The following is a 23,825-nucleotide window of genomic DNA, read 5'->3' as shown; positions in this document are numbered from 1 at the left end:
TTGTCTCTCATTCATCCAACCAAGACCTGCCGGGCTCCGACAAGCGCCAGGCCTGTGCTGAGCGTGGGGACAGGGCCACGAGCAAGACGGACAACCACCCCCGTCATAGAGCTGATGTTCACGTGTGTGCTGGGGAAGAAGCGGGGGGATTAAAGGGGCGGAATACCTAGTACGGCAGAAGGTGGCGCGTGCTACGGGAAGAGAGCAGAGGAGGGGCAGGGGTGCGTCGGGGAGGGCTGCAGCGTTAGAGTCGTGCGGCCATGTGGGGAAGCGTTCCAGGCAGAAGGCACGGTGAGAGCACGGGCCCCGAGGTGAGGGTGCGCCCTGTGCACGCAAAGAAGAGCGAGGAGGCCGGTGTGGTCAGAGCAGAGTGCGGGGGACGGGGTCAGCTCACACGCGGCCTCGAGGCCACTGTCTGACGCGTGATCCTCGGGACCTCACAACATACACGGCTTTCACACAAAATGATGGAAGCCGTGAGTGAATGAATGAGTGGCTTCTCTCCTCTACCAGGCTCTGAGCTCCCGGGGGCCAGGGGCCACGCTGGTTCCATCTCTGAGTCTCTACCGTCCAGCCACAGATGGAGCTGGAGAGAAGTGGCCTGAAGTAGGGGTGGCGGGGGGGAAGGCAGAAGGGCCAAGGAGTGAACGAATGAACCACAACTAGGGTGGGATGATGCTCCATCCCCACGGCTGTCTGCACCCAGCCTGGCCGGGGGGAGGGCTCACAGGTGGCTGTAACCCCCGTGAGTGAAAGGGAGCGACAGGGTCTGTTTTGGGAGCCCATCCAAGTGCCGTCTGACACAGCCAGGCCTGGGGTCGCTCCCCTATCCCTGGGCTGGTCCCGTCCCACAAGAGGCCAGCTCTTTGGCCAGGCCAGGCAATCAGAGAGAGGTGCATGGCCTTCCCAGGGGTCTCAGCAGACTCACCTCCCCAGGAGGGAAATGAGGAAAGCACCTCCAGGGGAGGTGCTGGGAAAGACGGCGCCAGCAAATGGGGCCAGAGACCCCACATCCCCTTTACTCACGGGACCCCCTCCCCACTTCACTGAGCAGCCTGGGATCCCTGCACCCCTCCATACCAACCCCACCAGACCTGGCCCAACCACACCATGAACACAGGTGGGAACAGCGTGACGGTCCCTCACGCGTCCCCTCCGTCAGCCCCAGGCGCATCCCACATGGGGGAGTTCACGTGCTCGGTTTAACACACAGTGTGTTTAAGTTTAGATCCACCGGCGACGTGCACAAACCAGCAGGCTTCGCATACATATCTAGATTTCTGGGATCTGGAAAACCAAGATGGGGTGACTCTGGAGGGCACTACCAGGTGCTGTGTGGCCGCCGGGCCGTCCGCGTGGCCACAGGCCTACCTCTCGTCTCACTCACTCTGCCCCCCCCCGAAGCCCAGGGCACCGCGGTCATGACCAGGGTCAGCACCTACCACGGGGCAGAGGCTGGGCCGTCCCCCCTGCCTGCCGGGAGCTCCCGCCCAGGGGTGCACACAACACACACACCCGGCCCTTGGGTCTGAGATGGCAGTGGGGGGCCCTGGCAGGAAACAGCGTGCAGCTGGGGCCCTGCACGGGGGGGCCGCGGGTCAGAGGCCGGCTCGGCCGTACCTTCGCAACGCTTGCCGTCGGCCGCCAGCCGGAAGCCGGGGGCGCAGGAGCAGTGGTAGGAGCCGAGCGTGTTCTCGCACGCGTGCTGGCACAGGCGGCTGGGCGAGCTCCAGCACTCGTTCACGTCTGCGGGGCGGGCGGCAGGTGCAGGGCCTCAGGGAGGGCGGAGGGGGCCTGGACACCAGCCGCCTCCGGCCCCGGGGAGGAGAGGGACCCAGGAGCCCAGAAGGAACGCGGGGGAAGAGGGAGCAGGGGAAGACGGCGGAGGTGTTGGACAGGGACCAGAGGCAGACGTGGAGAGACAGACGGCACAGCAAAGGGCAGGAAAAGAGCAGAGCCGCAGCTGGACAGGACGGCAGGAAGTCTGTCCGGCCCAGAGAGGGCCGGTCATGTGTTCAGGGCAAGGCTGGCCGGGGGGAGGGCCTGGGGCAGGCGGGCACCTCTCAGGGCAGCCGGACGGGGTCCCGGCCACCAGTCCCACCTACCGACGCAGGCGCGGCCGAAGGCGTCCCGCTGGAAGCCAGGCTTGCAGTCACAGCGGTAGGAGCCGGGGAGGTTGTGGCACACCTGCCCCTCGCCGCAGCGGTGCACGCCCGCCTCACACTCGTTCACGTCTGCAGGGGGAGGCGAGCAGGGCACCCTGAGGCCCGGACTCTCCCCCTGCACCAGCCGCCCCGGCCCAGGGCACCCGGGAAGCCAGAGGCTAGGGGGAGGCGGGCCTTACCCACACACTTGGTCCCGTCCTGGCTGGCGTGGTAGCCACGCCCGCAGATCACTGGGTTCCTCTGGCACGTGTAGGAGCCCACCGTGTTGATGCAGCTGAAGCCTGGCCGACATGGCTCGGAGAGTGACGTGCACTCATTGATGTCTGTGGAGGGGGGTGCGGGTGACAGGGAGCCTGCTGTAGCCCCTCCTGGAGCCCCAGCATCTGAGTCCAGGGCTGCACTGGGAGGCGGCCAGTCCCGGGCCCCAGACCAGTCCAGGTCGGGCTGGCAGGTCAGACTATCCAGTCCCTGAGTCCCAGGACCCGTGGGCTTTCCCTCCCAGAACCCAAGCGCTGTTGGGTAGGTTAAAAAAACGTGATACACCTTCATCCAGTCCAATCCCACAGATGGGTAAACTGAGGCCACAAGAGAAGTAACTCAGCCGCGAGCAGACAGTTCAGGATAATAAGGGCTTCCATTCTGCAAGTGCCTCGCGGGGCCCAGGCACTGACACATCCATTCACAGGGGGACACTGAGGCCGGGAGGGGGAAAGTGCAGCAAGCCAGGTCTCCCTCTTCTGTAAAGCCCTCAGAGCCTATCCCCCCAACGACCTCTCCTAAAGACCCCCAGGGCCAGGCAGACGCAGCCCCTCCAAGCCTCACTCACCCACGCAGTTGCCCTCGGGGTCCTGCAGGAAGCCCTCCATGCAGCGCTGCCGCGCCTGGCAGTAGAAGGAGCCCTTGGTGTTATGGCACACGGAGCCCGCCTGGCAGTTGTGTGTGCCCAGCTCACACTCGTCCACGTCTGCCACACAGACCAGGCCGGGGGTCAGGGGCTGGCGGGCTGGCAGGCCCCTGCCCGCACATCCCCACAGTGACCTTGACGGTTACAAAGGTCTTCTGCGTCACAGGGAGCTGCCGTGGTCCATGCCAGCAGTAACAACAGCGTCACCCCTCACGGAACGCTGCCGTGCTACCAGGCGTTGTCCCAAGGGCCCTGAGACGTACTTATTTACTCACTGCTTACATGTACCCAGGAGCAGGCTATGACAAGCCCCCTCCTTCACAGGGGAAACTGAGGCACGGGCAGGGTTCCATAGCTGGGGCACTGCTTCTGGGCAGCCAGGCTTGGAGCTTCCAACGATGGAACTGCCAGACCTGGATGGCACCACTGTCCCCACCTGTGGTGTGGCACCAGCAGGTCACAGGTGCCCCTCCCCGCTGTGCAGCACCCAGTTTACAAAGTGCAGGCCCTATGCTTCCCCTGTGCTTCCCACACAGCAGGCATGTCGGGCTCTTTCCAGACGAGGAAACCGAGGCACGGAGCAGAAAGGGGACACAGAGGGCTAGTGACACAGCCGAGACGGCCTCGGCCTCCTGACGGCCTGATCAACCTTGTGGGTCTGTCCATGTGTTGCTCATCCATCCACCCCCTCCAGTTTCCAAGGTTTCCACCACTTTCCCAAAGGAGCCCAGCCTCTAGGCAACCCTGTGCTGGGTTCTAGAACCCCCTCCAAGGACCCCCGGGAGGCTGAGAACACAGCCCCTGCCCAGCCACTCTGGTCTAAGAAGGAGGCCCTGGGATGAGAGGGGCGGGGGTGCTGGGGCGTCCAGGGAGACGGCCCCCCTCCCCACGTGTCAGGGTTCTCTAAAGGGGGCTCACCGTGGATCTGTGTGAGCCCTGTGGGCATGTGTGGGTGTGCACAGGTGTGCGCCGAGGGGCCTGGGCTCATCTCCTGCCAGCTCACCCCACCCCTGCTCCACGCCCAGCTCAGGGCCTGGCATGGAGTGCGTCGAGCACCTGCCTGAGCGCCCGCCGACCTCAGAGTTGCTTCCCACCGCCATTTTCCGGGCTTGCAACAATGGAGCACTGCTCTGGGTCTCACCTCCTGGGTGACTTTCTTCTAGACGTTTTGAGTTAAAATAAAACGCTTCCCGTCACGGGTGAAACAAACTCCCAACCGCTTGCCTATCTGGGCCTGCCAACCCCGCAGCCTCCTTCCACCAGCAGCGTGCTCTCACCCGAGACGCCCTTTCTGCCCTTTGTGCCAAGACTCCTCCCCTCCCTAAGGGCATGGCACCTGCTGTTCCCTCTGCCTGGAACACCCTTCCCAGGGGCCTCTCATCCTGCAGGTCTGCGCCCAGGCATCACCGCCACAAGGGGCCGGCCTCTTTGGACCCCACCTAAAGCAACACCCAGCCCCGCGTGCCTGTGGGCCCACCGGTCCCCCCATCAGGAGGCCAGAGCCAAGAACACACCCCCACCGGTACCCCTGCCACCCAGAACCCTGCCAGGCCCACAAACGACACTGGGGAAGCATCTGCTGAAACGGTTCAATGGAACCTCTCTCTCTTCTGAGGCGGCTAGAATTTTCTGGTAAAAAGGACAGAAGTGACCCTTCTGTGGGAACTGAGGCATAGGGAGGGGAATAACTGACCCAGACACACTTACTTCGGGGGCCACCCCCACGCCCCAGCCTCTGCCCCTAAACCGTCACAGGAAACCCCAGGGCTGGGAGCTTGCCAGAAGGGAGAAGGCTCTGGGCGGGCCAGGTGGGCTGCAGGCGGGCTGGGGGCAGATCAGAAGGTGGGGCGGGGGTGGGGAGGTGGGCGGGGCCTCCAGCCAGCTCGCCTCACCTGTGCACTCGCCATCCTTGAGCGTGTAGCCGGACTCACAGGTGAGAGCCTTGTAGCAGCGGAAGGAGCCCACCGTGTTCATGCAGTGCTCGCCCCGGCTGCACGTGTGCAGGTCCGTCACGCACTCGTTGATGTCTGCGGGGAGAGTGAGGCCGTCAGAGGCTGCGGGGCGCTCCCGGTATGGCACACGCGCTGCCGGCCAGCCGGCCCTGCCCTCAAGGTACTCACTTCCCAGAGAGCAGCACGGTCTGTGCAACCACCCGTTCAACAAAGATCTATGGAACACGTACCATGGCCCCAGGGGCACATGGTGAACGGGACAGACAGAAAGTCTGCCATGGCGCGGGACACTCAGAGCGGGGGGGACAGCAGACAGACAAACCTAAGAGGGAGGGCGGTCCTGAGTCTTGTGCAAGAGAGAGCGAAGGAGACCAGGAGTGGGAGGTGCAGGGGGCGGAGGCACGAAGGATGCTCAGGGCAGAGGACACTCCAGCAAAGCATCTGAGGAGGTGCCAGAATGAGCCGGCAGAGGGGACAGGCCGCCAGGCAGGCTCAGGCTCTGGCCCAGAGGGGTGTGACTGGGGCGGGAGAGGAGAGTGTTAGGAGATGCGGGGGAGGTGGGAGCCATCGAGGGCTCCAGCAGAGAAGGAAAGTGGGCTGACTTATTGGTAACAGGGTCCCCTGGCTGAGTGCAAATACTCCAGGGGTGAGGGTCTGTTAGACTAGGAGACGATGGGGCTTAGGCTGCCGCCCACGGAGGCGAGGAGAAGCAGTCGGGTCCTGGAAGTGCTGTGAAGGTCAAACCGACAGGATCTATGATGGATGCGACGAAGGAGAGAGAAAACGAGGAGCCCACTGGTCTTGGCAAAGCTTTCTGGACGAGCAGCTCTACAGCTGGGGGCCCAGCACCCGGGCTGGGGCCAGCTGGGAGGAGTAGGCTCACGGCGGAAGGTTGGGAGCCCTTGACGTCACACTGGGCTTGAGGATCAAGCGGCAGCCAGAGGCCTGCCTCGGAGCTCATGGAAGGGGTCTGAGGCGAGACATTGACTTGGGAGTGGTCACTGCTGAGGTCACCGGGGGGCCGAGTACTGACGCCTGGGATGCGCAGGTGGGGAGGGGAGAAGCCAGCAAAGGAGGGAAAGAAGTAGCATCAGGGAGGGCGGAGGAGACCCAGAGAGGTGGCCAAGTCAGACGTCCCTGCAGGTGGGCAGGAGACACCCCGTGTCTCTGCCACGCTCCACCTGGCAGGGGAGGTACAGCAGTCGTGCGGATTCGTTCATTCACTGGACACACCTTAACGAGCAGCTATTCTGTGCTAAGCCCAGGTGGCCTAGAGGTGTGTCACAGCCTCTGCCCCCAAGGAACTGCCAGTCGGCAGGCAGGGAGAGAAGACAGGTCAGGTGGAGACGCTGGGGAGGAAAGCTGCACAGCCCCGGGCTCAGGCCAGAGCACTGCCCGCTGTGGGCCCTGCGCTGTCAGAGCTGCTCTCAGGGACAGTCATGTCTGAGCTGAGCCTACCAGGACGACAAGGACCACGTGGAGAGGAGGGGTACAGGGCTGTGGGGCAAGAGACTGTCCCAAACTCACAGGTGCACCAACTGGTGTACAGGCCCGGCCAAGGCTGGTTGGGTGGGGAAGAGGAGGAGGAAAAGGGAGAGTTCTGGTCCGTGGTTTCCGAGGAAGGGTTGGCTGGGCCAGACAGAGACTTCTGATTTATAAGCTGGATTGACAGAGAGAGATACATTCTCAGGAGCCCAGAAACGTCATGGGCCAGGAGCGCCCCCTAGCCTGGGAGGAATCATGGTGAGAGATGACAGCAGACACCACTGATTGTGTGGCTCACTTAGGGATAGGGCAGCTTACGGGAACTGCCCTCGATCCCCCAGTGATACTGCTTCACGGATAAGGAACTAGGTCTCACAGAGGGGATGTGGCTGAAGTCTCCCAGCCTGCATGGGACAACAGCGAGAACAGAACCCAGAGCGCCCAGCCCTTTCCCCACTGCTGCAGAGTGGGCCCCAGAGACGGGGCTCCCATCGTCTCAAAGCCAAGCCCACCTGGAACACTATTCCCAGGGCCCAAGATGTTCCTCAAAGGACAGGGCACAAAAGGCCAACAGCAAAGCACAGGGGATTCCCCACAGAGGTCACCTGTCTGTTAGAGGTCCTGTGGACTTGGCACTGCCCAATACTGTCCCACTTCAGCTTACATTCCTCCAGTGATGGGGGGCTCACTACCTCTGCAGGCTGCCTCAGTATAACACATTTGTTGAATCACAATTATGGCATCAAACACTAGCAAGTTCTTTACATGGACTCATGTAACCGCCACAGTGACCCTCTGAGGTAGACATTAGTCCTCTCTTTTCACAGGTGAGGAAACTGAGGTTCAGAGAGATCAAATGACTGGTCTCAGGTCCTACAACTAGAAAGCGGCAGAGCCAGGATTTGAACCCAGCCAGTCTGGCTGCAGAGGCCACACTCTCAACCCGGGCACCCGTCTCCCATCTCACCAGCCAGGGTTAATAGAACATGCCTGGAGCTCACAAACGCACCGCAGAAGACACGTCTGTGGATGAGCAAGTGATGGAAAGAACGAGTGCTCACAGATGAGATGAACACATAAGTGGAACACAAGGACGAAGAGGAGACTGGGGTCCGCGCTGGATGATAAGGAAGGAAAGGCTGAAAGAATGACTATAAACTTTGCTGAATGGAATGCACCTCTGCTCTTTCATCCCAGAACCCGTTTTCCAGCTGCCCGGCGACCCCTTTCAGGGCAAGGTCTTCTCTCCAGGCCGCCAGGGAACCCTGCACGCCCGCGTCCTGGGAGGGTGCTCACAGGGTGGACCGCCTTTTCCCAGACACACACAGACACGACCCGGACGGGAGGAGCTGCCCCGCCACTGACAAGCAGGCTCCAGAGGGCGCATGTTGGGCCGGGGGCTGGAGGCCAGGGGCACACATGTCTGCAGCGGCCACTCCGCTGCCCGGCGGCGGGGTTGAGGAAGAGGACACGTCCAGGTTGGGCGTGGTCCCCAAGCACAAGGACGACACGCGGGGGTCTGGGCACGTGCAGTGCAGTTCCCACCTCCACATGTTTGTTGCAGCCGTTCCTTCCTCCCTCACGCCCCTCCCAACTCCCAAACCCCCTTCGTCCTTGGAGACACGTGCACACGCCACCTTCTCCAGGGAGTGTGTCCAGACGCTGCCAGCTGGAATGGCCTCTCCCTTGGCCTCTCGTGTCCCTGCCACAGCATGTCCCAGTCTGCCCCGAGCCCCCGCTACCCTGGGTCTATCTCTGTTCAGGTCCGTGATGTTTCCTCCACGAAAACACCAGACCCCCAGCCATGGGAGAACAGCAAGTCCTCGCTGCCCACAGAGCAGGCCTGGAGCCCCAGCCCTGGCCCACAAGGGCACCGAGAGGCAGGAGGGCAGGCGCATGACTGGGCACCAGCCCATCCGTGCACAGGCCGGGACCTGGGTACCAGCCCAGGCCAGGCCTCCGAGCCCCGAGGTTAGAGGTGAGGAAACAGGCTCAGAGAGGCGAGCACTACTGCTCAGGGTCACACAGCAAATGGACGCCTAGCTGGGGTGTTTGCCTCTGAAGGGGCTCTGGCCGCATCTAAGGACAATCTCAGCAGCTGAGGTAAATGCACACTGTGCCCCGGGCTCTGGCTACGCGATACACACGTCACATCACCTCCAAACGGGGAGCAGTGCCCTCAGCGCTCCCTTTATCACAGATGATAAAACGGAGGCTTGGGAGGAAGTTCAAGCCCACAGAGATACTAGGGGGTCCTGCTTCGAACCCAGGCCTCCCTATCCTGCTGCCCACACGTCTCAATGACCTCATTTCAATGACCAGCCAGGTCACACCTCAGACAAAGTTCTGACTCAGGCACGTCCCTGGGGAAAGCAGCTTCCCGGTGGCGTCGGTGGAGAAGCAGGACACGAGGGGCACGACATGGAGCATGGGGTGGCGGGCCGTGCTGAGAGCTCACATGCAAAGGGCAGGCCCTTTAGCATGTGGCTGCAGTGTGGCGGGCTTGGCGTGGAGCGGGGCAGGGAGCCGTGACGGTGGCGGCAAGCGGGGCTCTGGCTTACCCACGCACTTCCTGTGTGCATTGAGGATAAAGCCCTCGGCACAGAGCACTGTGTGGTTGACACAGTAGAAGGATCCCAGGGTGTTCACACAGAACTGTCGCCAGCTACAATCGTGAGTGCCCAGCAGGCACTCGTCTTGGTCTAGTGACGGCCGCGGGAGGAAAAACAGAAGGGCCGTTAGAGCAGCGTGGCCCCCAGTGACAGATGGGGAGACTGAGACCCAGACGGGCAGGGACCTGCCCAGGACCTCCCAGCCCATCACTGGTCCCTCTGGGCTTTGGGCCCAAGTCTGAGTTTGTCCAGTTGAAAGATGTCAGAGCAGGAGCCCTAGCAGAGACAGGTGGCAAAGTGAAGCTCAGAGAGGGTAGACAGCCTCTCCAGGGTCACACAGCGGGTGGGACCAGAGGCCGTCTCCCACCCATGCTCTGGAGACCCTCTACCTCCACAGGCAGCCACGGGAGCCACACAATGGCAGGAGCTGCAAACCTAAGTGCTTAGGGGGCCAGGCTGGAGACATAAACAGGAGAAGGGGCCAAGGGGGCTCTAGGGCACTGCGGGGCCTGTGCTCTGTCGAAAGGGAGACCAAGGCTGTGGGCTCCTTGTGGACAGATGTTACAAAGTTTCAAGAAAAACCTGAAATTTGGACATTTAAAAAAAAGTCTTGAGCTGTCACTGCTGGTAACTTGTTTGACTATTTTAAACAGATGATAAAATAAATATCATCTGCAGGGCTCCTCTGCGGGGCAGGCTACACCCACAAAACGCCCTCTGCATCCTCTGGCCTGGACCCCACAGCCTCTACCACTGGGGGCGCTGCAGAGAGAAAGGGAGGCCTGGAGGGATAGGGACACGGGCCCATGGCCTGAAGGAGTCCCAACCCAGAAGAGATACAGTCCTCATGTCTTCAGGGCCCTGGGAGATGAGAAGCAAAGCCAGATCTGCCCCCACCATCTGAGAGAAAGGCCTGTCAGTCACCACCACGCTGTGTGCTCTGGGCAAGTGTCCTGTCCTCTCTGGGCATGAGGATGGTTTTCATCCACACCAGAACAGTCCTGGGCAATCGGCTAGAGGTGGGTTTCGGCTTCTGACAGGGATGTGGGTCTCTTCCCAGGCAGACTTAACCCTGTTACCCATGGACCCAAACCAGGTTCATGTCTCCTGAACTTGAACCTGAAACTAAAGCATTTCCTAGACCATCTGCACGCTGTCTGCCTGCCCTGTCTCCACACACAAGGAGGTGCTCAAGGTGTCATCCACTGTGGGAACCACCCCAGCAGGTGTCAGATCCGATGCCCCCCAGTTCACAGGGGGAGGTCCCAGCCCGCAGAGACCCCATCGGGACAAGACCCAGACTGAGCGGGTTCGTAAGTGAGGGAGGCCTGTGCTTTTCAACCTTCTTCGGCCCTTCTGTGAAGGCAGAGTCTCCAACATCCACCGTCCCTCCTTGACTTCAGAACTGAGAATGTACCCTCGGCTGGGGCTGCCTCTCCCCAGCCTTGTTCCCCATGGAGGCCAGCCGGGGCGATGTCCTGCCACAGGACGACAGGGCAGGCACTGCCCTCTGTCGGTTCCACCCGTGGCTGGGACGGGAGCAAGGCGGTCACAAACCCAGTCAGGCCACTCAGATGGGGTGACCCTCGAGGACAGAGCTAGTCAGAGCGTGACCCAGGGAGTCTCGGGCCTCCCCCCATCCAAGACCTACTAGGTCAGACCCCTGGGGCCATGTGGACTTCTCAGGATCCTGTGGTCCCAGGCCCACAGGTGACCCTGTTGCACACTGAAGTTTGCAGAGGCCTGCTCCAGGGAGTGGCGGGGCCGCGGCCAGCCCGTGTGCCCACCTGGGCTGCACGCACACCTGGCACGTGATGTGGGCAGACGCAGCTGTTTCAGCTTTGCAGCTGGTCGTCATGGCAGCCACACCTGCTCCCCGCTCACCAGCACAGCGAGGTTTGGCCCTGGAACACCTCCCCCGCTCCGGGCCCACTCAGCTGTGCGGGGCCCACGGCAGGGGGGCTCACCTTCACAGGACACGCCGTCCGCCATGATGGCATAGCCAGGGAAGCAGGAGCACATGGCGGTGTCCCCGACCACGCTGCACACCTGCTTGCAGGGCCCGTTGTCTGCGAGGAAACCGCACAGACGTCAGAGACCACGAGGCTCCGGCCTACAGGGCACCCCACTCCTGCCCCTTTCACGAGGTCACCCCTTCAACCCGCTCACACACCGGCTGGTGTCTGGGACCTCCCCCAACACGCCCCTCCCTCAAGTAACAGGGATGCGGGTGAGGAGGAGGCAGGACGGAGGGGAGGAGAGGAAGGGTGCAGAGAACGCCCGCACGTATCTGAACGCGGCCTCCGTGATGCCTGGGCGAGCAAGGATTGTACTCTCTCAGTTGTACAGAAAGCGGGGCTGAAAGCGGCTGATGGGCCATCCTGGGGTCACCCACGCCTGCCCCAGGCTGCACCCCCCATTCTCACCTCTCACAGCTCCTCACCCAACCTCCGACGGCGAGGCCAACCGACCCCCCGAGCCCGAGAAGCAGCACGCCCCGGTGGGGCCACCCCGCACACGCCCAGCCCGGAGGGCTCCCCGCCTGCCCACGGTCAGCTTACCTTTGCAGGTGTTGGGCTGCGGCACGGGCAGCGCGATGGTGTTGGGGACCACCTGGGAGGATTCGGGCCTCAGCGCTGACTCCTCGGCGGCCTCCGGCTTGGGGCGGTCACCGTCTGTCACGGACAGAGCAGACAGGAGGGGGGTCTCGCGTCTTCAGGCAGCCTCGGGCCCCAACAGGCACCATGCCGGGCTCTCGAGGTCGGGGGGCGGCTCATTTTACCCACCCCCATCCACCCCACGGGAGAGGAAACTGAGGTTCAGGGAGGGACGCACCTCAGGCCAGATCCGTCTCACAGCTAATCGGGGCAGGGAGGGTGGAGGAGGACCTGTCTGTGGCCTCAAATGAATCTACCCCGGGAAGCTGGCAGGGGGAGAGTCCTCCCAGACCAGGTGCCGGAGCCTGACGGCCACGGGCCTGGTACTGGGGACGCGGCTAGGTAGGCGAGGGCCTCCGTGGCCCAGGTCCTGGCCCTGCACTTGAATCCAGGGTGGGCCGCTGGGGCTGCCCTGCAGATGGAGCCCCAGGAGGGAGCCCGTCTGCCTGGCCTCACAAACCCATCGCTGGGGACCCTCGGCACCGGTGGGTTCCACAGTGTGGGGGTGGCGGGAGGCGAAGTCCCCCACGGTCCCCACCCGAGGAAACACCACGCTCTGCGGTCAAGATCAGCCCCGCCCCAGCACCTGCCCCGACCGTCCGGGCCCTCACCTGGGCGGCAGGTACGGCCATCGTCCTGCAGCGAGAAGCCGGGAAAGCAGGCACAGTGGTAGGAGCCCACGGTGTTGATGCACAGGTGTTGGCACAGCTCCCCCGGGAGGAGCAGGCACTCATCCTGGTCGTCACCGGGCAGGCTGTTGGGCAGCTCAGTCTCCGTGCCCAGTGACAGGGCCTCCCGACTCGTCAACTCTGCCTCTGAAACTGGGGCAGGGGTCCATGCTCATGGTGAGACCCAGGCTGGCCCTAGCAAGTGGTTGGGACCACAGGCCCTCAGGAAACCAGATCAAGTCTTCACCAGAACCTTCTGTGTGCTCAGCTGAGACAGCACGATGAAGGACGGATGGGTGGGTGGATGGGTGGATGGATGGACGGGTGAAGGATGGATGATGGATGAATGGAGGGGTGGGTGGATGGGTAGATGGATGGGTAAGTGGATGGGTGGGTAGATGGAAGGAAGAATAGACGGGTGGATGGTGGATGGAGGGTGGACAGAGAGGTGGATAGAGGGGTGGGTGGACGGAGGGGTGGATAGAGGGGCGTGCGTGGGTAGGCGGATGGATGGACGGGACGGTGGGGTTGGGGGGTGGATGGAGGGTTGGGTGTGGAGGTGGATGGAGGGGTGGACGGATGTGTGAATAGATGGATGAGAGGATGGGGGAATGAGTGGTGCAGTGATGGACCAGAGGATGGGAGGGGGATGTGTGAAATGGATGGGTGGATGGGGAGGAAGAAGTATGGATGTGTAGGTGAACAAAGAAACAGGAGGGTGGGTGGGTGGAGGGTGGAGGGAGATGGGTGGTACTAGCTGGGCAGAGCGGATGATAAGTAGAAAACTGAATGAGCCCACCATCTCGAAAATAACAGGAGCCCATCATGGGAGGCCACAGAAGAACTCTGTCCAGAGCGGAACTTGTGCCTTGAACCACAGATGAAGGTGACCAAGGTCCCCACAGAAGGCCAGAGGACCCCAGCCTTGCCTAGAAGCCCCAGCAGTTCTCCCCCGTCGCCCAGCTGGCCCATATGCCTGGCCTGGGGAGCAGCACGCACCTCTCCGTGGTACAGCCTCAGGCTCCGGAGGCCGGCGGACCTCGGGCACGATGAGGGGGTCTTCGCCCTCACAGCAGGAGAGCATGACATGGTTGCAGGGGTAGCCGAGGTTGGGGTTGGACTCACACGACTGGCCCTCGGCCCGCACGCGGAGCCCCAGGCCGCAGCAGTCACAGCATTGCTGGAGAGAGAACCCAGGCCACAGCAGTCACAGCATTGCTGGAGAGAGAAGTGCCGTCACTGCCCAGCCCGGCCGCTCAGGGCCTTCCGCATGGCCTGTGAGCCTGTGGACTCACTCTGGACCCCCAGGCTCTGGGGAGGGGCTGATAAATGGGAGCGAATTCACCCTCGTCTCCACATGGTGCCCGGGATGTGCTCTCTGGGGGCAAAGGTGTCACCTGTCCCCATTTCCCATGTCTGGCTCAGCTAGTGCAAGTTTTTTGCAATAATTCATAAATGGCCTCTTACAAAAAGAACTACAAGTTAACCCACAGCCACACCAACTAACTGCTCCCATATTTACCAGCAGACTGCAAATCTATTCAGGCTACCTAAAAGGCAGCACTTCCCTTAAAGTTACAGATAAGAGACACTGGGTGAAGCTTTCAGGAGAGCTTTTAACTGGGGCTGACTCAACTTGAAAGTACATGTTTTTTGCTCTCCCCCTTCCTCCTTTTTGGAACAGATGTGATGGCTGGAGCTCTAGCAGCTATTTTGGGTCATGAGGTGACCTTAAAGATGGAAACTACAAGCTAAAGATGATCAAGCAGAAATATAGAAGCCTGGGTGCCTGAAGATATTACACAGATTCACCCCTGTCCCAGACTGCATGCCTCCAAAAATAAAGTCTTTGATTCGTTTAAACTACTGTGGTAGACTGATTACAATAACAGCCCCAGTTGTTCACTCTTCACTGTGTCCTCTGTCTTTGCAGTCTGATAGTACAATTCCTCCTGTCGAAAGACAGGGTGCGTTTCCCAACCTCTTGACTGTGCCTCACGACTTGCTTCGGCCAACAGGAGGAGACAGAAGTGACAGTGCCTCTTCTGAGCCCAGGCCTCAAAAGGCCTTGCACACATCTATTCCCCATGTTGGAACCCCGCTCAGCCACTACCTAAACAAGCCCAGGCTAGCCTGCTGGAGGTTGAGACCACATGGAACAGGGAAGTGTCATCCCAGCTACAGCCATCCTAGATCTAGTGCCAGCAGAACCATTAGCTGGTGGCAGCCAAGGTCAGCTGGGCATGGCCCAGGTCAGCACAACTACTCTCCAACTCATGACCTGAGCCGGTCATCAGCTACTAGGTTTGGGATGGTCTGTTACACAGCAGTAGCTCACTGATGCTCCAGACTGCATCTCCCAGTGGTGAACATAACCACTTAGGGAACATATCCACATACTTGGTAAACAGTCTGCATTACCTCTGATCCTCACAACCACCCCGAAAGACATGGACTATTAGCCCCATTTTATAGATGGAGAAGCTGACGATGAGGAAAAAGGACTGGTCCAGGGTCAAACATACAAACACAAATGGAATTCTAAACTCGCCGGTCACCAAGGTCTTTTCACTACTATCAGTTGTTTTTAGGAAAAATTGAGCCCAATGAGACAAAATTCGATGTCAAAATCCTCTGCCAAATGATGCCCTCCTCCAGAGGTCCCTCAACCGTCATCCAGGCTTGTGGTTTCTTCAACTCCGTCCCTTTCTCTCCCCCAAATACAACATCCTTCTGTGATACTTCCTGAAACTGTTCCAGGTTTGCCCTCATCCTCTACAGCACAGACAGCCAGCTGTTAGCCCCCAAAGTCCGTTTTCCCTCCTTCCAGATCTGCAGTGGGCACACGACCTCTCCAGAATAAGGACTAAATTTCCCAGCCTTCCTTGCAGCTAGGCAGCCACCAGACTAAGTTCTAGCCAATGTGATGTAAGTGGACGTACCGTCTGTCCTCTAGAGAGGGGCTTTCTTACACCCACGTTCTCAGCAGCAATATTCACAGTAGCCAAGAGGAAGAATCAACCCACGTGCCCATCGACAGATGATGGATAAACAAAATGTGGTCTCTCCATACACAGAATATCACTCAGCCTTACAAGGAAGGAAGTTCTGCCACGTGCAACAACATGGATGAACCTTGGGGACATTACACTCCGTTGAAATGCCAGTTACAAAAAGACCAAAGAAAAAGAAAGCCCCGTGAGGAAAGGGAGTTTTGTGTTATTCATTTCTGCATTCTTAATGCCTAAAACAGGGCCACCCACCACAGACTGGTCTTCAAACACTATTTCCCGAATGAACTGGTCCATATGGTAACTGGTGATGTTCTCTACGCAGATGCAGAGCTCCCCTGCCTCCAGGCGTGAGCATCCTCCCCTCAGAGGAGCCCCACAGGGTGGCCCACCCGCTCGGCCCTCAAGAACCTTCAGGCTCAGCCCACACACTCCCCAGGGCAGGCTTGCCTTGTACAGGGAGACACCGCAGGTGTCGCTGTCCTCATCCCCGCACGCCGCACCCTCCTTGGCCCCCATGACGCCGGCCATGCAGCTCTTCTCCTTCAAGTAGGACACACAGCAGTGCTTCTGGGCCGTCCTGCAACAGAGGTGTGCCTCAGCCCCACCAAGTGCCCCATCCTCCCAGGGACCCCGCCAGGAGGGACCGCAGTCCCTGTTTCACACAGGAGGCTGCAGTTCAGGGAAGAGAAGCCCCCGCCAAGGCCCACCGCCGGTGCGGTCCCTGCTGGCGCCAGAGCATCGGCAAGCCCAGCACATCCTCAACCAAGTGACATGGGTTTTGTTCTCAGCTTAACTAAGATGACTCAGGCCTGGGTCCCACTGGGCTCTGTGTCCCTGACCAGATGAGGGAGGGGGTCAGTACTCCAAGCCCCCCAACAGGGCTGAGAAGGAAACGGAGACCCAATCTCAGGAAGGGCTGCGTGGTCGGCCTGGGACCGCCAGGGTCCCTGGTCATGCCTCCAGTAACTGTAGGGCTGCCCCGGGCAGAGACAGCTGATGGGCCAGCACACAAAACAGGGAGATGAAAAGGTGGGCTTCAGTCCCACCTGAGGAAGGGGTCCGGCCTCGCTTGAGGAAGGGCGTGTCCCAGCAAAGGCCATCTGGTGATGGAACTGGTTGGCTATGAAGCAGTGAGTCTCCCATCACAAGAGGGATACAAACACGCACTACTTCAAACCTCCTGAATGCTGCATGCTCTAACTCCTAGGCAGCCCAAACTGGTGGGATGACCAAAGGGAAAGGAAAGGGACAAGGCTAGAACTTAAATGTTTCTAACGGAGGCATTGTGGGCGGGACAATAGGAAACATGGAGTCTAATCCTGGCCAAGCTCCCAACGAGCTGTGTGGCCTTGGGTGAATCACATCACCTCTCTGAACCTTATCTTCCTCATCTGGAAAGAGGAGTAGGCTGGACAAGATGGCATCCCTGGAATAAAGAAGGAGTGAATGGCTGAGCTGGCTGTCACCCGGGCCTGGCACAAGGAGGGCATGGGTATAACTGCTTCCTTTGCTGAGAACACTGTTGTCAGAAGAAGCAGTCAGCGCACACAGCAGAGCACGGCGAGAGGCCAGCCTTCCTGAGACCCCAGGGTAGCAAAGTGGGGAAAGAAAGAGGGCTGACGGGCTTCCCTGGTGGCGCAGTGGTTCAGAGTCTGCCTGCCGACGCAGGGGACGCGGGTTCGTGCCCCGATACAGAAGGATCCCACATGCCGTGGAGCGGCTGGGCCCGTGAGCCATGGCCGCTGAGCCTGCGCGTCCAGAGCCTGTGCTCTGCGACGGGAGAGGCTACAACAGTGAGAAGCCCGCATACCGCAAAAAAAAAAAAAAAAAAAAAAAAAAAGAGGGCTGACGGCCCCGGCTCAAGGCTGAGGTAGGAAATTCCAGTGGGCTGAGCACCGCCCAGCAGCAACGCAGCACCTGGTAAGAGACGCACCTGGCCGTCCCCAGGTGACAGCGGTCCCAACGTGTGCTCTTCCGACCGTGTTCACCAGGCCGGCGACAAGTCTGTACAGTTAGTTCACTCTTGGGGCAAGTCTCGGGCTCCACACACCCGGAGAGAGCCCGGCCAGCCAGCCAGGCAGCCACATCCAGCCACCTGCGGGCACCTGGACGCAGGTGGAGTGGTGCTCACCGGGCAGTGCGGGGCCCGGGGCGGGGAGGAGGACACAGGGACATGGAGCCAGCGCCCACCCTACCTGCACACATCGCTCTCGGCACCGCTCTCGGGGACGTCCAGGCACTCGTCGTTGTCAATGGCCCACTGCTGCCCTGCCGCACAGCACGTCTCGATCAGGTCCTTCGTGGACACTGTGGGTGGTAACACAGGCAGAGTCACCAGCTGGAGGAGGTGCAGGGTTCCCAGGTGTCTAGGCCCAGCGGGTGTAGTACATGCTGCTGCTGCTGGGCCAGATCCCCATGCATTACTGGGCTGGGAACTCACTCACCCGCTGCCTGCGCCTGTTGCCACCAGCAGCTCACAAGCACAGGCTTCTCTGCAGAGCTGCCTGGGAGGGTGAGTCCACCCAGGGGGAGAGGGCCGGGAGGAGGATGGCCAATCACTGAGTAGTGGGGCTTCAAGGGCCAAGCCCGTCTCCAAAGCGACAGCCCTGTGCGGCCACGCCTGCTACAGAGCTCTCCGTGGGACCAGGACCATCACCAGCTCCTTCCCTGCCCCCCGCCCTGGGCAGTTTCTCCAAATGAACCACGTGCACGAGATCCCCCAGCTCAGGCTCTGCTTCCAAGGGACCAGATAAGACACCAAGACAGGACAAGACATAAGAAATAGCAACAGCGTCGAGGAAAGCTCCTGGGGAAAATATCTGTGACCGGGGAGGGCAGGAGTCTGGGGTTGGGAGAATGTCTTAAAACTCAAAGGCACAGACCACAGGCTAAAAACTGGATGAATTTTCCTACCTCAAAATTAAAATTCTCTGTATAACAAAGAACTCTGTGGAGAAATATAACAGACTGCTGACAGGTTAAGAGATGTTTCTGGAATGTTCTAAAACTGACAAAGAATTGCTATTGAGAAATACAGTAACCTTCTGAAAATTAACATGAAAAAAACCAGCCCCAAAGTAAAATACCTATGAAACCAGAAAAATGAGAAAGAGTGATAAATGCCAGGCACAGGTGCGAACCCTCGTGCCCTGCCTGGGGTGTGGGAGTGGCGACTAGAGCAGCCAGTCTGGAGGGAGACCCAGCACCTCTTACACAATTAAACACAGGCATCATCCAGGACCCAGTCGTTCTGCTCCCGGGAGTGTATTGCAGGGAAGTTGTTACCCGGACCCATATGTAACCAGTACAAGCTCACTTCAGTGTGATTTATGGAAGTGGGTTGGAGGGAGCCTGGATTGTCCATCACTGGAGGAGTATGAATAGAACATGGGGACGTCCTCCAGGAAGGACTCCACAGATGTCAGAAATGGCAGACGAGAAGTACACACAGCATCATGAAGCTGGACACGTGTACACACAGCAACACAGAGCAGCAAAGGACAGAACGCTGCGGGGAAACAGGAAAAAGCCAAGTGAGATCCATTATATGAACTGAAAAGATTGCGTGCAAAATTACAGTACAAATTTGCATAAACACATAAAACCAAAAAAAAAAAAAAAAAACCCACACGGATTGAAGAGAACGGTTGCCCAGGGCAGGCGGAGGGAGAAATGGCAATGGGGAAAGGGAATAAAAGGGAATAAATACATCAATTAAAAAAAAGAGAGTCTTGCTAAGACAATAAGGAACCAGGAAATAAGGAATGCAATTAATGCAGCCATTTGCCTCCGAGGTCTGAAAATAACGACATTCAAAGACGAAGCCCATCTCGGACACCTACATACGTGCTGAGGACACCAGGGTGTCACAGAATAACTCTGAACCTGGGGTCCACACCTTAGTACTACCATGTATAGCCATTTCTCCTCCCTAGAGACTCAGTGTCCTGCTCTGTTATGAGGACCTACAGCTGCACAGCTGCTGAAGCCTACAAGGATCTCTAAGTGGTCCTTGAGCAGTTCACATAAGCTGGCAGGGCTGAGGAAGAAATGCCACCAAGAAATGTCAGCAGCCTGCAAGATTTAGGAACAGAGCTCACTAAGAATCGTCTCCTCTTCGCTGGCAGTAGTGGGCATTTCAAGTCATTGAGCTCTTATGAGTTTCAATTTTCCTTCTGAAAACCAGGGAAATAAGCTTCAATATCAACCTGAGGGGCTGTTCTCAGGCACCAGGAGGAAAACAAAAAATTCTTGATAACCAGTGTCTACCAGAAACAAGTAGCAAACATCACACCCAGTGGTGAAACTTTAGACACACACACACTGAAGTCAGAAATATGACAAAAAGTACCTACTGACAACTACTGTTTAACGGTGTCCTAGAGATGCCAGCAGATGCAATAAAGCAAGAAAAAAAGAAGCAGCAGGAGTATTAGAAAAGAAGAGACGACAGTCATTATTTGCAGATGTTACGAGTTCATCTTTCTAGAAACTCCAAAGGAATCAATATTAACACCGTACTTAAATAAATACTAATTATTATTATTATTATCTGGTGGCCAAAAACAAAATCAACATACACAATTAGTGGCCGTCCTATACACCAGCAACAATTAACTAGAAAAGGTTAAGACAAAAAATCCACTGAAAAAAGAAATAAACTGGAAATCAATCTATGTAAACACACTAAATCTACATGAAAAAATTGTCTATAGATATATAACAGTTTACTTTGTTAGAAATATATACCACGTGTCTAGATGAGAAGATTCGATACGTAAAGATGCCAATTTTCCTTTATTTAACCTACAACTTAGGTGGAATCCCAGAGTCCCAAAATAATTCGTACATGACATTTGTCAAGTTGATTCTAAAAATTCATCCAAACTAGGAAATGTCTAAAAATACCTGAGAAATTCCAAAAGCAAAGAAGAGAGCACACTTTTAAAGTTTTAATAATTAAAAAGATAAGGAGATCAACGGAACAGAATAAAATTCAGAAACAGGATGATGTGCATATGGGAATTTCGTATATAATAAAAGTGGCATTCACACTCAATGGGGAAAGGATTGACTATCTGATGATGGGCTCTACCACACATCACACACAAAAATAAATTCCAAATCTACAAAGTCAATACTAGAAGAAAAGCAAGGAAAATAATTTTAGGATAAAGAGAGACTTCTTCAGAAATAAATTCCACCAAAGAATGATGTCGTACTCTTGTCTCACACCATATACAAATATCAACTCAAAATGAATTACTGAAACCATACAACTCCTAGAGGAAATCATAGGGGGAAAGATCCTTAACACTGGTCTTCACAACAAATTTTTGGTAATGATACCAAAAACACAAGCAATGAAAGCAAAAATCAACAGGTGGGACTACATCAAACTTAAAAGCTTCCGTACGGCAAAAGAAACAATAAAATTAAACGACAATTTACGGAATGGGAGAAAATATTTTCAAACCATGTATCTGATAAGGGGGTTAACATACAAAGTACATAAGGAACACGTAAAACTCAATAGCAAAAAAAAAAAATATATATATATATATATATACACATATATATATAAATGGGCAAAGGACCAAAAGAGACATTTTTCCAAAGACATAAATGGCCAACAGGTATGTGAAAAGGTGCTCAACATCACTAATCATCAGAGAAATGTAAATCAAAACCACAAAGAGATATCACCTCACACCTGTTAGAATGGCTACTATCAAAAAGACGAGAGATAGTAAGCGTTGGTGAAGATGCAGAAAAAAGGGAACCCTTGTGCACTGTTGATGGGAATGTAAATTGGTGCAGCCACTATAGAAAACATTATGGAGGCTCCTCAAAAAAATTAAAACTAGAACTATCATACGATCCAGCAATCCCACTTCTGGGTATTTATCTGAAGAAAATGAAAATACTATCTTAAAAAGATATCTGCACCCCCATGTTCATCAAATTATTCACAATAGCCAATAGCCAAGACATGGAAACAACCTAAGTATCCATCAGTGGATGAACGGATAAGGAAAATGTGGTGTACACACACACACACACACACACACACACACACACACACACACACACACACAATGGAATGTTATTCAGCCATAAAAAGGAAGGAAATCTTGCCTTTTGCAACAATATGGATGGACCTTGAGGTCATTACGCTAAGTGAAATAACTCAGGCAGAGAAAGACAAATTCTGTAATATCACTTATATGTGAAATCTAAAAAAGCCAAACTCATAGAAACAGAGTAGAATGTTTGCCAAGAACTGGGAGAGAGCAGGTTGGAGGAATGGACAGATGTTGGTCAAAGGGCACACACTTGCAGTCACAAGACGAGTAAGTTCCGGGACCTAATGCACCGCACGGTGCTTATAGCTAACCACTCGAGAGTTCCAACGAGAGTGGGTCTTAAATGCTCTCACCACAAACAAGAACAAGAGAAAATGGTAACTGTGTGGGGTGACAGGTGTGTGACCTAACTTTATTGTAATAATCATTTCGCTACACATGTGCATATCAAAGCATCACACTGTACACCTTAAACTTACACAATACTACAGGTCAATTACATCGCAGTAAAGCTGGGGGGAAAAAGAAATGAAATCCACAAGCAAAAAGGAAAACCTTAATACAACCGACTGGCTAAAAGTCTGAAATACCTGTATGGCAAAAGACAGCCCCAGTCTGATCACATCACTCACTTTCCAGTGTCCACACAGCATTTATCACTATGTGAAACCCTCGTGTTTATCTATGAGCTTACTTTTACATTTGTCTGTTTCTTCCCCTACAACGTCAGAGTCGCGACTTGAGTCTCTGTGGCCCCTGAGAGTGACGCCACCATTCCACGCTTAATCCTCTCTCACCACACTCCGTGCACATGGGGGTCTCACCTTGTTTGAATACCTCTGGTGGTGGGGATCTCGCTCCATGCAGGCAGCTTGTCCCTTTCTGCATAGCTCAGCTCAGAACGTCCTTTCTTTTACTGGACTGTACTTTTTCTCCCTAAGCCTTCTCCAAGATTGCCTTACAGAGATTAGGAGATTCCAACAGGCCCCTGGGTCTCAGCTAGATGACACGAGATGGGTGCCCTATCAGGGGAACAGTAACGGCTGGAATGCACCGGTGCTCGCCACGAGCCAGGCGTGAGTCCAGGCACTTTCATCCCCACAGGTGTTACGGTGAGTACCGCCGCTAGGCTCACTCTAGATCAGGCGGGGAGTTAGAAGTCCCAAGCCTTAATTTCTCCTCTCCGGCCTCAGCTTCCTGTCTGTGCACGGGCAGCTTGATGCAGCCGATCCTGGAAGCCCTCTCTGAGAATTTAAGCACCAGCCTGAGGAGGCTCTACTTCCCTGTGGACTGAATGGGGCTCCCTTCCTGCCCCTCCCGAGCAGACGCAGGTTTTAGCCTGCGCTTGGCGGCCTGCCCTCCATTCTCTCCTGGCCTTTCCCATCCCGGTTTCCCCTCTTTCCAAACAAAGGAACTCAGGGGCGTGACCCCTTATGCTGGGGAGGCCACCCACTTGGAGCAGGAGGGGGAATCAACACAGGGGCCAAGCGCGGCGCTGCCCAGCACCGTCCAAGGAGCGCGAGAGGGGGCCGGGCAAAGCCCACAAGGTGTGTACCCCTGCGGCTCGTCCAGAGGCCCACCCCTAGGCCCCCTCCCTGACCACCCCCTCCGAGGCCCCAGCCTCTGTCTCTCTCTAACCCCTCAGAGTTTGAGCCCCAGGGCCTCTTCTCCCGTCCACGCCCCAGCCTGGCTGACCTCACCTGGGCGCCCTCCTTCATGTCCGTCTCCTGCAAACACACAGGTGGCTAAGCGACCGTCACCGGGCATCCCCGGCAATCCCACGGCCTGAATCTGTTCAGCAACCGATTTCCCCCAGACCACCTCTCCCCTGGTCTTCCCTGTGCCAACCTCAGGACCCTCCTGGGCCCGTTCCTTCCTCCTCACCTCCCTCCTCCCAACCGTCACCTGCAGGGCCACCTCCGTCACCCCTGTCACCACCTTGCCCCTCACTCTGCCACCATCTCTTGGGCCCGAGAGGTACCCTGATCCCCTGTGTCCTCCTCTGGTCCATCTTCCAGATGGCGTCAGAATGACCATTCCCAAGTATGAATCAGACTGTGTCTCTCCACGGCCTACAGCCCCCCAGAGTCCCCCCTTTCTTTACCAAGACCTACCTGGTATGGCCCTGCGACCTCCCCACCGCGTCTCCTTTCTCACTCACTCTCTCCACTTGAACCCCTCAGGCTCTTCCTGCCCCAGGGCCTTTGCACGCACTGTACTTTCTGCCTGGAATCCTCTGCCCTTTCCCTGAGCCCTGCCCGACCCCCACTCTCTACAGGGCT

General features: G+C 57.1%; 1 protein-coding gene across 6 annotated transcripts in view; it reads right to left on the bottom strand.

The window, feature by feature from the left end:
• Positions 1-23,825, bottom strand: part of FBLN2 (fibulin 2) — a 75,152-nt gene that overhangs the window by 5,367 nt on the left and 45,960 nt on the right. For 2 of the 6 annotated variants that reach the window (XM_032648308.1, XM_032648305.1), the window contains exons 3-13: positions 17,653-17,764; positions 15,905-16,034; positions 13,443-13,623; positions 12,387-12,596; positions 11,680-11,793; positions 11,086-11,187; positions 4,962-5,096; positions 2,992-3,129; positions 2,345-2,488; positions 2,106-2,234; positions 1,621-1,746 (exon numbers count right to left, since the gene is read on the bottom strand). In XM_032648308.1, coding sequence (XP_032504199.1) covers positions 1,621-1,746; positions 2,106-2,234; positions 2,345-2,488; positions 2,992-3,129; positions 4,962-5,096; positions 11,086-11,187; positions 11,680-11,793; positions 12,387-12,596; positions 13,443-13,623; positions 15,905-16,034; positions 17,653-17,764 — 1,521 coding nt within the window. Of the gene's footprint in view, positions 1-1,620; positions 1,747-2,105; positions 2,235-2,344; positions 2,489-2,991; positions 3,130-4,961; positions 5,097-9,067; positions 9,209-11,085; positions 11,188-11,679; positions 11,794-12,386; positions 12,597-13,442; positions 13,624-15,904; positions 16,035-17,652; positions 17,765-23,825 lie in introns of all 6 variants that reach the window. The other 4 variants (XM_032648303.1, XM_032648304.1, XM_032648306.1 and 1 more) reach the window with 4 other exon arrangements.

This window comes from Phocoena sinus, chromosome 11 (assembly GCF_008692025.1).
Source record: "Phocoena sinus isolate mPhoSin1 chromosome 11, mPhoSin1.pri, whole genome shotgun sequence".
Taxonomy (NCBI): Eukaryota; Metazoa; Chordata; class Mammalia; order Artiodactyla; family Phocoenidae; genus Phocoena; species Phocoena sinus.
Note: the sequence above shows the minus strand (reverse complement) of the source record. Positions and strands in the feature narration are given on the sequence as shown.